This window comes from Pelodiscus sinensis, chromosome 7, assembly GCF_052426305.1.
Source record: "Pelodiscus sinensis isolate ZL-2025 chromosome 7, ASM5242630v1, whole genome shotgun sequence".
Taxonomy (NCBI): domain Eukaryota; kingdom Metazoa; phylum Chordata; order Testudines; family Trionychidae; genus Pelodiscus; species Pelodiscus sinensis.
Window position 1 is genome coordinate 12913181 of NC_143058.1, and position 14776 is coordinate 12927956.

Genomic DNA, 14776 nt, shown 5'->3' on the forward strand with positions numbered 1-14776 from the left:
GGGGCCCTTAGACTGCTGTGATACTACTTTTCACACTGCTGCCCTTACTTCTGTGCTGCAGCTGACATGGCACTGCCTTCAGATCTGGGTGCCAGGCTGCTACCTATTTACATGAGAGAGAGCAAGGCACAAGAAATGTGCCTTTCAAATAAAGTGGAAGGTGGCAGGGATGGTCATGTTCTGTAGTTCTTGTGGCAGCTCACCCTGGCTCCTGACAAAGGTCTGTCTCCTGTACAGACAAGCTTTACCCTCACTCCAAAGAGTCCCATCCTGGCAGAAGAGCTAAGTATTTCCCATGGTCTTCATCCTGTGGCTTTCATCAGTCTTTTAGGTCCCTCACTCCAGACCATAGAAAGCCTGGAAGAGAAGAACTAAGACCTTGAACTTGATTTGATATTCTGTGGGAGCCAGCACAGGGTGCAGAGGACAGAGCTGGTGTGGATAAGGGAACCCCACATCTCAGGGTACGTCTACATAGCAACATTATTCCGAAATAACTTAGCCTGCATCTACACTGCAGGAAGTTATTTCGAAATAATGTCGAAATACTGTCAACCTGGAGGATTTCTTACTCCGACTCCTGGAGCCCTCATTGTACGAGGAGTAAGGGAAGTCAGAGGAAGAGTGTTCTATTTCGAAACAAGTGCTGTGTAGATGCTCCCAATTTCGAAATAAGCTATTTCGAAATACGCTACACAATTGACGTAGCTCAATTTGCATAGCTTATTTCAAGTTAAGCCCTGCTCTGTAGACTCAGCCTCAGTAGCTGAACATCAGTTTATTGACCAGGTGCTGTGTTTCATAGAACACAAGTTAGTTCGTATATCCCAAGAATGCAAATCAGACACCATGACATGGTAATTCAATTATACTTTATAGGAGATTAATTTATTTAAATATATGTACAGAGCTTGATATGCTAGAACTAATCAATAGAGCCATTAATTATATGATAAATTACCCAGTAAATATGAATTAGGGATCGTTTTAAAAAAGATTTACTGAGCGTAAAAACACATTTAAATTGCATGATAAACTAAAAATAATAAGGAAAAAAAAGCCAAGTAACAATTCTTTTCAGGAAGCTTAGTAGAAATAGGACAGCCTGAGGTCCACAGACACTGTAAGTGATCACAAATCACACATGATGGCTTTTGTAAAAGACACAGTTGGGAAATATGCAGAGGGAAGTGTAAATGGGTTCAAATGGAAGCCCTGACTCTGGACACCAGATTCTGGCCTACATCTGGGTCTCTCAGAACTGAAGATATTCCAACACGAAGGGGCGATGGCAAGCAATAGTTGGAATGTGAAACTTTTATTTTTTGTACTATAGCAACACTTAGGGCTCCAGCTGAGATTTGGGGACACACGCAGGAGCTCCAGAGAGTGCTATAGGTCTGGAACCTAAAGCAGTATGCAATTGATCCGATTGTTCTTTGTAGCCTGGACTTGTGCTACTTCTTTTGGGGCAGTTTTCCACGATGTTAACACCCCTGCAGCTTTGCCAGTGGTAGCAATAGTGAGAGTGCTAGTGCAGAGTGGGCTCATGTGGCTGTCATCACCGTATCATCTGGACCTTCTCTGAACAGGGTGAGACCGGCAATATAGTAGTTAAAATGCTGGTGCCCGATATATGCTAGCTCTCCCACCGCTGCTGTGTCACTGGTAGACCTGCACTGTTGGGAGGCTTCCTGAAAAAGTCTTGTGTAGACACAATCTGGGATGGATGAGTCCATTATGTATGTAAGAGCACGATGTCCCCATTTCTATTTTCACTTAATTAAGCAAATTAGTTATAAAGAGGTCTATTTCAGATTGTCGTCTTCATTGTAAAAAGTTGTCTGCAAAATTTGTCATCATTGAAAGCATTCTAATAGCCACCCATCTGAAATCCAGTCCTAGGTGATGATGAAGCTGCAGAACTCATCTACTGTAGTCTGGTGTCATGGCTCTCATATATCTTGAAGCTGACAGTCTCTTGTTCTGCTTAATTTCAGTATCTATAGTGAGGCCTGCGGTCACCTCTTAATGACATTTCATACTAGAAAAAGCAATAGGAACAAGTTGATGAGACAGAAAATACAATTCATGTATTTTACAGCAGTAGCCCTTCCTCTGCCTAATTTTAGCTTTAAGGGAAAACAGAGAGTTTTGGGCAATTGTTTTTCGATTGTTCTCATCGGTGAAAAGTTACTATTCTTGATAAACTAGTAAAGTTTGACAAAAGTCACTATTTGGATGAATCACATCAAGTGATTGTTACCTAAAGTAATTAGATCCTTTTTATCAACAATTTTTGTGCTTTACACAATATAAAACTTACCGGGTTTCTCAAATTCAGGGAGTAGGCCCCCATTCACCACAAGCTGATGCTTAAAATTAAAGCCCTTGTGCAAATTCTTTACTAACTAGGGACAGTTTGCTGCATCAGGCCTTATCGAGGTGGATCTAAAATAGATTTTTAAAAGGTGTGGAATATTCGAGATTAGATTCCGTACTCTATATCCAGATAAAACTCCCAGTTGTTTCACATGAGTGTTTTTCCTAGGCCAGGATTGCAAAATTAGGACTAAAACATTTTTAAAAGAGAGGGCTTTTTTCCCTAAAAGGTAGGTTTGTGTGTGTGAAAGACAGAGAGAAAGAGAATGGAAATGCTGAAAGATTTCAAAGTTCCAACTGAAATGAAAACAGATTAAAAAAATCTAAAATCTGGGAAAATTAACATTCAATAAAAGTAATTTTGAGGGGCAGTGGAAATGACACACAAAGGACAGAGACTGAAATTATACATCAGTCTATACTATCAGATTTATTTGGGCATAAACTTTTGAGAGTAAAACCCAAATAAGCTGTTAGGGTATGTCTACATTAGGGAGTTATTTTGCAATAACAAGGTGATTGTCCACACTACCAACCTCATTATTTCAAAATAAAGGGCTTGTTATTTCAAAATAACAACTCCTGCTTGTGAAGAGGAATAGTGCTATTTCGAAATTGTTATGTTGGGAGTTATCATTTCAAAATAACTTCTTTCGAAATAACTCCCTACGGTAGACATGCCCTTTGTTTTTAAGATGCCACAGGTCTCCCTGTTGTTTATGCAGATACAGACTAACATGGTGTCACATAAAAGTCATTTGTGGGTCCTACAGGTTAGCAGGCCTAAGCAGGCCTAAGATGAAAGTTTCCATCCCTGCTGTACTTAGTTTAGCATAGCCTGGGACTCTGCAAGCCCACACAGCAGCTGGGCTTTCTCAGCTTTAAGCCATGCTTTGATCTAGGATACTACTGAGCAGTGAACAAGTTTGACCTTGGTCTCCGCTCATGAAAGTGATAAGAATGGCATTGAGCCAGGTACATGCACATCCAGTAAACTACTGTAGTATAAGATTTTTGGGAGTCCCGCCCCTCTGAGTGTCTCACTGGGGACTTCTAGCCTCAGAGGCGCCCCAGATTCCCCTAGCTGGAGCCACGTCTGCCACGGCCCTGGTGTGAGGCCTTCTGGGATCAGGACTCCCGTGGCAGAAGAGGCGTAAGCATTTCCAAGTGCCTGTTACTCTTTTACGCATTGCTCTGCCTATGCTTATTGGTGTGTTACTTTGCAGTAGCTGTGTAACTATCTGGAAGTATTAAGCCTGTAATGGTGTGATGCAGTGAGATTAATAAAAGCAACTATCCCTAATTGACTCTGGCTTGAAGCGAATCTACAACCCTGTTGGGCCCTGCCCCTGTGAGTTGACACATGGCTACCTCTCTAAGATTATGTTTTAATAGGCATGTAAAATCCGATGTAAACATTAGGCTTAACCAGTTAACCGGTTAACATACTGTGGTGTGGTGTGACGGGCCTGGCCAGGTTGGAGCACTCCAGCCCATGGTGCATCGGCTACACTGGGTTGGAGCATCCCCTAGCTCACAGGGCGTAAGCGGGGAGGGGGCTGCTCTAGCCTGGTTGGACCTACTGCTCTGCGGGCTGCTCCGACCAGGCTGAGCCTGTTGCAGGCCAGGGCTGCTTGAGCCAGGCTGGGCCTGCTGCATTGTGCTGCAGTCAGGAGGTGGCTCGAGTTGGGCCAAGCCACCAGTTAACTGGTAACTCATAAGCATCACCCGGTAAGGGTGATGCTTACTGGTTATCCAGTTAACCACTGACATCCCTAATTTTTAATGTATTTTATTGTATTAAAACTGCAGCACCAAGTGCCACGCTCCACAGCAGTTCTACTGCTGAGTACAAAGAGCCAAAATGCTTCTGAATAAAATCCAAGCAATACAGATTCCCAGTGTGTCAGAAAACACCTTCTCTAGCATGACGCATCTGCGCCTGTTGGGTTCCACCTGTGTAGTGTGTTAAAACAATGAGAGAGATTCTCTGCTATGCCCCTTACACTCCCTTTATACTCTCCCAATCTGGGCTGCTTTGGGGCTGGAGAAGTGACACCCCCCCCCCGGTGTAAATTAGACAGTTCTGAGAACTTGTCCAAGTTTCAGCAGCCTCCCTGGGCAGCCACACTGCATGCTGTGGCCTCATGCCGGACACCCCTTCTCAACACCACAGCCCTGCCCACAGTACAAAGTCACGAGGGCTTTTGAGAGGGTCCTCAGAAGTCAGCCCACGATGGCCTTCTTTAGCTCCTGGAACAGGGGTATGTATGTTCCCAGGGCTTGATCAAGGACTTTCAGATCCACCACTGCACCCCTTTTACCCAGTATAAAAGGGGCTGGAATGGAGGTGAGGATCTCACTCTTTCCCTACATTAGTAGGGTTAAGATACACCATTCTCTTACTCATGTATGAAACACCTACCTCCTCGTCGTCATCATCATAATCCCTCTCAGGAAGCATCCTCATTGGTGGTGCAATTTCATAAGGATTGCTTATCTGAAATCCTCGGTTCACTTGACCAGCATTGTTAGTCTGGACTGTAGGAAAAATTCTGTCTTTTGCAGCAGGGCTGGAGGCAGACGTAGGGACGGTGGGGAAAATTCGGTCTTTTGTAGCAGGCTTGGAGACAGACGTAGGGACTGTGGGGAAAATTCGGTCTTTTGCAGCAGGGTTGGAGACAGACGTAGGGATTGTGGGGAAAATTCGGTCTTTTGCAGCAGGGTTGGAGACAGACATAGGGTCAAGTTTTCCCTTTCCACCTGAATAGTCTTCTTTTATCAAATGCCTCTTCTCTGGATTTTTTAGCTTTTTTGACCTTTAATGAAAAAGAAGAAGCTTTGAGAAGACTTAAGTTTATAGGTGTATCTTGGTCCATCTAACCACCCACTTCCTTATTTTTCACACTTTCTTGTTCCTCTTTTGAAACATGCCATGAGAGTTATTATTGGGCATATGATATGTGCTCTGACACCACTTGTTACGAAGGACAGATAACACAGTTTGCAAGGCAAGCTCCAAAAATTCTTCTTGCAAATATGGTTTAAGGTACCAGGAGGGTAGAGATCAGAGAAACACTTTTCTATTTTTTCCTGGGAAGAGGGAATTCTCTCTGACACAACGTGATCTGCACTTCCTGGGAATGCAACCAGAGACTGGTATGTTCATTTATACCCCTTACCAAAGCAGCTTTCATACATGCAATCAAGTTGCTGTATGTGCAATCTATGCATGTAGAATTGCTGATTGCTTGCGTAATACTCACCCAATCGCTTCAACTCAAGTTGGTGAAATCCACCCACTCCTGGAGGGAAGGCAAGGTTCTCCCCCAGCAATTCCCCCATTATATCCCTCCGGGAGCGGGGAGAGGGCAAGGGTAGAGTGACTGTGCTTGAGTGGCTTCCATACCTCCTGCCACCCATGCCAGGGTGAGGGATCTCTAGCTCCAGGCCAAGCCCAGCCCACCTCCTCTCATTCCTACAGCCCCAAGCACCTAGGCCTTGCCCCCACCTTGTGCTGCTTTGAGTTCAGGCCCTAGCATCTGCTGCTGGACACCCTGGGTTGGTCCCCTATTGACTATTTGGTGGGTTGGCTTTGGGGCAGGCAGGACTTGCAGCATCCCTGCCTTCTTGTTATTGCCACCCTCTTTCCCTCAACCACTCGAGGGCCTCTTCAGCCAGCCCCAACCCATCTTTTGGAGCTCACTCTCATTGGCTTCCCTAGCTGCCCATTCGTAAAGATGCAGCCCCCCATCCCTGAGAAAATTTGGGACAAAACTTGGAACTTTTCATGGCCCGAGAAGACTTACAGATTTCCCATGACAACTGCCTCAAAAAGGGATGATCCCGGGAAAACTCAGCTGGGGGGCAACCTTTGTGGCCAAAAAGGCCAAAGAGGTGATGAATTTGAGCTCCTATCTCTGTCTCTGGGCTCACAGGATGGAGTCTGACCTCCCTTGCTTAGTTCCTTCAGGCTGTAAGCTGGAGCAGAGAAATCAATGAAGAGGCTTTAAGAGTGGGAGAGGTGAAATTTTGGCCATAAGTGTGATTTTTTTGGAATCAGAAACCCAGGGCCAGAGTCTCAACCATGGGAGCACACATTCCTCATGATAGCACAGGGCCTGTTAGAAGAATACATTCACAGAGGCAAAGACCTAACTGTCATGACAACTTCAGGTAATAATGTGTCCCAAACAGACACACAATTGCATTGTCAGCTTTAAAAATCTGGCTCCTCTTTTTGGTAGAAGAGGTTAGCAATCCCTATTGTGTTCAAGCGCCTGGCAAGCAACTATATGTACCTCATTGAAGTGCAAATGAGTCCTGCCACTAAGCCCAGGATAAGAATCCCACACAGGACAGCCACAATGATAAGGATCAACAAGGTATCTGGAAAGAGAGAGATTAAAAATTCATAGCAAACACGGCACACAAGGGAAGCTCGCCTTTACTATAACAAGAATATATTTGGGCGCCAAATAAATGTTGTCTCATCAAAACGTATCTGTCCCTCAGACTATGACTCTGGAGCAGTTCTCATGAGATGGCCACCATTCTGCTCCAGAATTAAAAGCATCAGCTGCTATAGCTTGAGCTAAAGCCCAGGGAGAACTGGAGCACCTCAGATCTGCTGTGAATCTCCAGAGGGGGACCCATAATCAGTGGCATTGGAACTATTTTTGGGGTGGGGGTGCTGAGCGGCACCCTCCTTCCTTTAGACCTGTTGAGATCAGATTTCGAACTGTCTCGAATTGGACTCCATTGCTGCAAATGGCATGTGGTCTGTTCAGTCTGGGAGAATTGGCAGCCCCTCAGCATCCCAGGTTGGGGCCACAGCTGGGGGCAGCTGCAGAGACCTGGGACAGCAATGGGACCCTGGGACTGGTGGCTAGCAGAGCCCAGAACAGGGCCACCAAGACAATGTGGGGGGGGGGAGGGGAAGATGGCCATTGGAATGCACAGCAGGGGAGACCAGAATTTGTCTTTAAATTCATAACCTTCCTATGATATTTGAGCCTCTTTTAAGCAATTGGGTTTCTTACTAGTTTTAGAAAAGGCACTAGAAGTAAGAACCCCAAAACCTTCTTAGCAAAGTACACACAGAGCATTCCACAGGGCCACAAATTTCTTCCTTGTATAACGCTGTGCTTATTTCTGACCTGCTTCTCTGTGCTGCGTTAAAACTATTCGCTATTTCCCTAAATGGTCAGGAAAGTCTAAGAGCTGCATAAATACTCAGGTTAAACATATACCAATTTAAGACTACAGTGTGAGTAAAAGGAGTTGAAACATGCTCCCTGCACTGAATTAGACTTCAGTGAGTCGCAGTGAGTAAACCAGTTATAAGGCCACTGCTACGTCTAAAATTGCAGGAAATCGATGCTACAGTGTCGATCTGCCGGTGTTCAGTTTAGCAGGTCTAGTAAAGATCCACTAAATAAACTGCGGATAGTGTCCCTATCAGTGCCTATACTCTTCACTGTCTCACGGGGTAAGAGAAGTCCAGGAGAGAGTTTCTCCCATTGACCTCCCACTGTGGGAACAGCGCCAAAGTTCAGCTTAAGGTACGTCAACTCCAACTACGTTATTTAGGTAGCTGAATTGAGTACCTTAAGCTGACCTTCCCCTCTAGTATAGACCTGGCGTTAGTGTGAAGTTCTTCAGCAAATTCTATCCACACAGAATGAGACTCTAAGTACAGTCTCTGATAAGGAAGACGGGGACATTTCCCTCACAACATCTTCCTATCCTGCAAGGTGTTGAAAAATGGGAAACCCTACAAATACAACCTACAAGAATGAAGGAATGCAATCTGTTTAGCTATCAAAAAGAAGATCAAAATATATTTTAAATATAATGTATTGTATAAATACCTTCCTGAGGACAAAATACAGGGCACTAAATGACACTTTGTCTTCTACATTAAAGATGTAAGGAAAACCAGTGGATGAAGCTGAAGCTAGACAAATTCAAACTAGAAATAAATGCACAAACGATGATTAACTATTGGAACAAATTTACTACCAAGGGAAGTGATGGATTCTTCATCTCTTAGGGTATGTCTAGACTACATGCCTCTGCCGACAGGAATAAGATTTACCAGAGCAGTCGACAAAGGCTTCCCCTGGCAACCGATCCACACTGCGCTGACAATCAGCTGATCCGGCACAGAGCGGTGACCATTTTTATTTTAATGAAGCCCGGGATATTTAAATACCCGCTTCATTGACTACGTCGGGTAGCCTATTTTACATGCCTCTGTTGGCAGAGGCATGTAGTCTAGACATACTCTTAATGCCTTCCAATCAAAACTAGAAGGTTTTTTGAAAGATGTGCTTTAGCCATACAGAAGTTATTGGGCTCAATGGTGGCAGAATTGGATGAAATTTGATAGCCTGTTTTCTATTTCCAGGAAGAAGTCAAACTAGCTGACCTAATGTTTTCTCTTGGCTTTAAAAATCTATGATGCTTTCCTCCACTTGGCTTCAAGACTCTCACTTTTTACACTCACCCTTTCCTAACTTTTTATTGTGGTTAACACATGTAAACATGTGTTTACATACCCATATGCTACTAATGTTTATTCTGTTATTGCAGTGTCTGTTCTGCAGGTAAAGTGTTGCTGGAAATCTTTCCATGTAATAAGTAAACATCAGAAACTCTTGTACTCACTGTTGTTACAGTCTACTCCAGAGAAGCCCACATTACACCTAAACAATAGTTTTAAAAAAATGGAAAATTAGTTCATGCTATTCAGTAGAAGTTGTTCGTGAAAAAATGGAACATTCCCACCTGCCACAATCTTCCCTCATTGATGGGTTTCATCTTTGTCTTCCTCATGGTTTCTCCTCATCCAAATCCCATGAGAAACTAAATCTCTGTAGCTTCTGTGGGGCAATGTAAGTGAGGAGAAACCATTGAGGAACGCCAGTTTCCTAAATAGGAAAATGTCTTTGATCAAGATTTTTAGCAAAAGCTTATCAGGTAGTCAAGTGGAGTATCGACTACTAGCTTTCTTCCCCGCCCCACACTGACTCTATGGGTATGTCTAGACTACAGAGTTTTTCCGGGATACCGGAACGCATCTGCTTTTCCAAAAAAAACCTCAAAAAAGTAAATGCGGTTTTTTGGCATACCTGTAAAACTCATTTCACTAGGAAGAAGGGATGTTCCAAAAGAGGTTTTTTTTTTCCCAACATTTGGCCCCGTGTAGATGGGCCAAATTTTGTAAAAGCCTCTTTCAAAAGAAAAGTGGGAAAAGATACGTAAATTGCAATTTGCGTATCTTTTTCCAACTTTTCTTTGTTGTGTAGACAGCCTATGAGAGGCAGCGGGGGGCAGGGGAAGGAGAACAAGGGCAGATTCTGGGGGGAGCCAGCTTAAAAGCTGGTTCCCCCAGCACTGTCTCCACAGTTCCATCGCCGCCCCTACCCCCACTGCCTTTATCAGAGGCAATGGAGGTGAGAGATGAAGGGGAGGCTGCTCCAGCAGCAGCCCCTGTCTGCAGGGGTCCCAGCGGGGAGCTGGGCCCCCCCCCATAGACAGGGGCTGTTTGGCAGCAGCAGCCCCTGTTCATGGTGGCCTGGGCTGGCTGCGGGCAGGGGCTGTTCCAGCTCTTACTATATTTAAAATACAGAGGTGCAGTGCCCTGGACCAGAGCAAGACGGGACTGCTTGGTCCCGGTTCAAGCGGGCTCCTGGAGCCACCCCCACTGTGGCTCTGCAGAGCAGTCCTATCGACAATCATGTAGTCGATACAAATTGTATCAACTACAGGATTAGCTAGGGAACTGCAAATTAACATCCTTAGCCCAACTTGCTACATCAGAATGCGCTGAGCACTCATCTATGAAAATCAAGCCCCTATAGGCATCTCTAGGTGAGTACCCAAAAATGGAAGCACACAGGTCTGCCATGAATTTGAAGCAGTGTGGATCAGTCTTTGTTGGTTACTTAACGACATTTAATTTATGCACCTTAGGGTTGATTCTAAAGCAGTGGTGAGCAACATGAGCCCACTGCAGCTCCTGTGCCTCTGGCCCGCAGACTCCCCTATCTGCCTGCGCCTCTTGTGCACTCAGGCAGTGAAGCTCCACACTTCTTATGCCTCCCCCCTTGCTCCCAGCACTTTTAGAGCACACAAATCACCTGATTCATGCTCCATCTGCCCTCCTTCCCGTCCTCTCAGAGCTGGAATGCTGCAAATCAGCTGTTTACAGCATTCCAGCTTTGGGAGAGAACGGGAAGAGGATGGACCAAGCACGAATCAGGTGATTCGTGTGTACCAAAAGTGCTGGGGGGCAGACAAGCAGGTAAGCATGGGGCTCCAGTGGCTCAGTGAGTGAGAGCCACATGGGGGAGAGGAAGCAAATAAGGGGACTGTGGGGCCACTGAGGTGAAGGAGGGCCACTCATGCGGCCCACCCAATGTTTCAGGTTTCCCATCCCTGTTCCATTCAGTTTTAACTATGCTGTTGCCTTATCTTGACAGAGCAAAGGAAGGAGCTGACTACTCACTTCACACATTTTCCATCTTTTTTGTAGAAATCAGGAAGGCATTGGCAAACTGGAATGCTGTTATTCGCAATACAATGCATGTGGTTGTCTTTAGAACATGTGCTCTCACAATCTACATTTTCAATGGAAAAACAGAGAGTGGTTTTAAAGAAAGTCTGAAGATGGATATTCTGCTATAGAGGCTTAATAAGTCAATGTGATAATAATGCAAATGTTTATATTTTTTAGTTAATACAGAAGAGTGGGACAAAAGTGCATAATTGTTTTTACAGTCCCTTTATAAACTCTCAGAATTCTGATTTGCCCCTATGCTGCATTATGTGTTTAAGAGCATACAGCATGATCTTTTAATAAAGACACAGAGAGAGAGAGAGAGAGAGAGAAAAGAAAGGTAAATACAGGCAAAATAGCAGAAGAACAAGAATCACCGCTTGGATCCGAACAGTCTGCAGCCTTGTCAACTCTTGCAATTTTACCATGAGTTTTTGCAGTATTTGGTGTTTTCCTTAAATTCTCAGCTCTTGGCAGCAATTAATTATGTGAGAATCTCAGCTAATAAAGCATGTTTCTAGTGCTTGTGCTTATGAAAAAAGGCTTGAAAACATGAACTGAATGTTGGTTAAAGATTCCTAAATAAGATGGCAAATAGGAACCCGCAATTTGTTAGCTTCTGAAATCCACTGTTGATTTTTGAATGCTTAGTGTTGGCAACGCTGTCTTGTGTAGCAGAGCCAAAAACAACATATGTCAGCACAAAGCATATGTATCTAAAGGCAGTAAATACCACCCTTAAAAACCCAGGGGCAGCAGGACAGCCAAACCCTATAGGGAGGATTAGGGGGAGCTGGGCCATCAGTTAACTCTGGTGAGAAAATGGGCCAATCTGAGTCTGAGGAGGGCTTTAGGCCCCAAGAAAACCTGCAACCTGTCAGTGAAAGTAATAATAGGGAGCCACAGAGGCATGCCAGAAGGAGACAATATTTTATTTAATAGGTCTTGTCAAATAACAAAGACCTGCTGTTTGTAAACCACTGGTATGGATGATCAGGCTCCCCATTCTTTCAAGCCCAACAGTCAAGGTAGATTAACTCCTGAACTGTTTGCCAAGAGAGTAGATTGTCTACCCAATACTCAGCTGGCCACGTGCTGCCAATATTTTAACAAAGGGCTCTCATGAAAATCCCTTAAATATGTGAATCTTCCCCCCACTGATTTCAGTCACAATACCCATATGTTTTAAATCACACATGTGCTAAAGCACTTTGCTAAATTGGGATGCAATTACTCATGTGGTTCAAGTTAAACACGTGCTTAAGAGTGCAGTTTAATCTGGGCCCTAGTGTCTGATTTTTAGCACTGCAGATGGTGCGGGCACAGAGAGCAAGCAAGTCAGAGTGGAGATGGGGAGGGGAAAGCACAACTCATTAGGAGGGCTTACGATGGCCCCAAAGCTCTCACTTGAACAGGTTTTGTCTGCTGCATTCTTCTTAGACAATCCTGGTTTGCATTCACACACTGGCACCCCGCTAGTGTCGTTGCAAGTAGTAGTTGTCTCATCACAGTCATAAACGACACAGGGTGTAAGTGCTGAAAAGAAAATTCAATTTGTCAAGGACTGATCACAAAGGACAATCCGCAGTTAGCAGCAGCCCTTAATACAAAGCAGTGTGCAGGTTTAGTGACCCATGTACTCTATAATCAGTGTTTCTCAACCTTTTTTTTACAAAGTACCCCTTTAAAAATGATAAGTACCCCCAGTACCTACAGTTTTCAGACACACAAAAAAATTTTCTACCATTGCAACACATTTGTTTAAACAACTTAATCATAGCCAGGTGGGCGATGAAATTTTTGGGTGTAAAAAGTACAAAAATAATAAAGTGCTATAAAACTTAAAACAAAAATTCTATTTTCTCCAAATTTCAGTTGTGTTGACGTACCCCCCAGACTTCTCTCAAGTACCCCTAAGGGTACTCGTACCACTGGTTGAGAAACACTGCTCTGTAGTCAGTGTTTCTCAACTCTGTTTTCAGCTGTATTTAGGATACATATACTCCTGCCACCTTGCATTAGCCCTTACAGCATTGATGACCTTCCCATTACAGGGGTTGGTCTCTCATCTCTTCCTACCTACAAAGGCCCAATCTGTCTCCCGGCAGCCTTGCCTTTCTGAGTGCCAGCCAGGGAGGGTGATGGTCTGCCAACACTTTAACAAAGAGCTCTTGTGAAAATTTCTTCCTTCAACCCCATTCAAAACATGGCATTCTCCCTACTGCCCTCCCATATGGGGAATTGCACTTAGTGGAGACTACTGAGCATACATGTAAGTACTTGCAGGCAGAGGGGGCTGTGCTCTGAGTCATGGGGGCAGGAGCGGTGTGAGAGGGGAAGTGTAGGAGCAAGACAGGGGGACAGCAGGGGTTGGGTCTGCCCCTGCACTCACCAGCAATAGTGGGAAGCGAAGCAACCCAGACCCAGACCCAGCCCACTCTGCTTTGCTCTCCCCAGTTCCCAGAGTTACCTGGAGGAGGGAGCTCGGAGGAAAGGGTGGGAATGTCTCCCCGCTCACCGGCTGTGGGAAGCAGAGCAACACAGTTGGGAGCTATCAGGGTGGGGTGGGCGGGGCCCAGGTTGCTCTGCTTCCTGCCACCAGTGGTGAGTCCAGGAGTGGACTGACACTTGCTGCCAGCACGAGTCCCCTGCTGGTCCTATGGGCCATGTTGTTTGGGAAAAGGGGGACGGAACAGAGTGGTGGGCATCTTGGGTCCCTCCCCAGGACTGCCCTACGTGGCTGCATACTTTGCCTATTGGTAGGGATGGCCCTGTTTGCAGGATCAGGGCTAATATTTAATATGGCATGCTGTGTTTGACTTATCTAGAATATGACAGTGGGATAGGAGCTCAGATTAGAGGAGGAGCGTTATGATTTATTGGAGTTAGAAGAAATATCCCCTTTGGATGTGTTATCCTGTAATTGTCCACTACGGAATTCCTTCTGTCTTCTTCTGAGGTGTTTGGTACGGATCACTCAGATAGGATGCTGCATTAGATTCACTTGATTGTCTGAACTAGCGTAGCAATTTCGATATTCCTATATTACTTACCCATGATTCAGGAAGAAAACAACCCTCAAAATGATACTTTGAAAATAAATCTATCAGGAATTTTTTTAAAGTCAGTTTCAAAAGCTAGGGCTTTGCAAAGCTATAAGTGATAAAAAAATAAGTAAATGGTATTAACAATGCACTACTGAGATCTTAGTTTGATTTTTCCATTTAGATATATCCTCAAAAAACAAGGACTACCAGAAATAGTTTGTTAGTAGAGGCACTGACAGCCTCCACAGGCCCCTGAGCAAGGTGTGTGTGGGAGCCCAGCTCTGTGCTCCCAGAAGGGATGGGGACGGGCTGGGGACAGCCCACCCTCCACTCCACTCAGAGTGTGTCGCATTCCACCCCGTCCCTTCCCCAGGGTAGCTTCCAGCCAGCAGCCCAGCAGGACTCTCGGGAAGGCTCACTGATTGCCATGCTCTGCACGCCGCTTAAAGTAGCTGGGGCTGGCCTGTGCCTCTCTGCGCACCGTGCGTCACTGGGAGAGAGGCGCTCTGCATCCTGCGAGGATTATGCTGGGGGAAGGGGCAGTGTGCGAAGACCCTTCCATGTGCCGCTCAGAGACGCATACACTGGACTCTGCAGCCTGCCTCTTTGAGCACTGTGCAGGGGGCACAGCAGGCAGGGAACCTGCATGAGGGTCACCTGTATGGTGACCCAGAGGATCACGGCGGATCTAAATGCTTGGCAGGTCAAATCCAGCACATCAGCCATATTTTCTCTACCCTTGTTTTAAAGATTCAGTGTTAGGGTATGTCTAGATTACAAG

At 45.2% G+C, this 14776-nt stretch overlaps 1 protein-coding gene across 17 annotated transcripts in view; it reads right to left on the reverse strand.

Moving 5' to 3' along the window:
• Window positions 1-861: 861 nt before the first annotated feature.
• The window catches only part of MUC13 (mucin 13, cell surface associated), a 55502-nt gene continuing 41587 nt past the window's right edge, over window positions 862-14776 (reverse strand). For all 17 annotated transcript variants that reach the window (XM_089779668.1, XM_089779667.1, XM_089779670.1 and 14 more), the window contains 6 exons: window positions 12356-12484; window positions 10898-11009; window positions 9055-9092; window positions 6684-6771; window positions 4808-5201; window positions 862-2044 (listed from right to left, as the gene is read on the reverse strand). In XM_089779668.1, the coding sequence (XP_089635794.1) occupies window positions 1997-2044; window positions 4808-5201; window positions 6684-6771; window positions 9055-9092; window positions 10898-11009; window positions 12356-12484 (809 nt within the window). In that variant the 3' untranslated portion in view covers window positions 862-1996. The remainder of the gene's footprint in view (window positions 2045-4807; window positions 5202-6683; window positions 6772-9054; window positions 9093-10897; window positions 11010-12355; window positions 12485-14776) is intronic.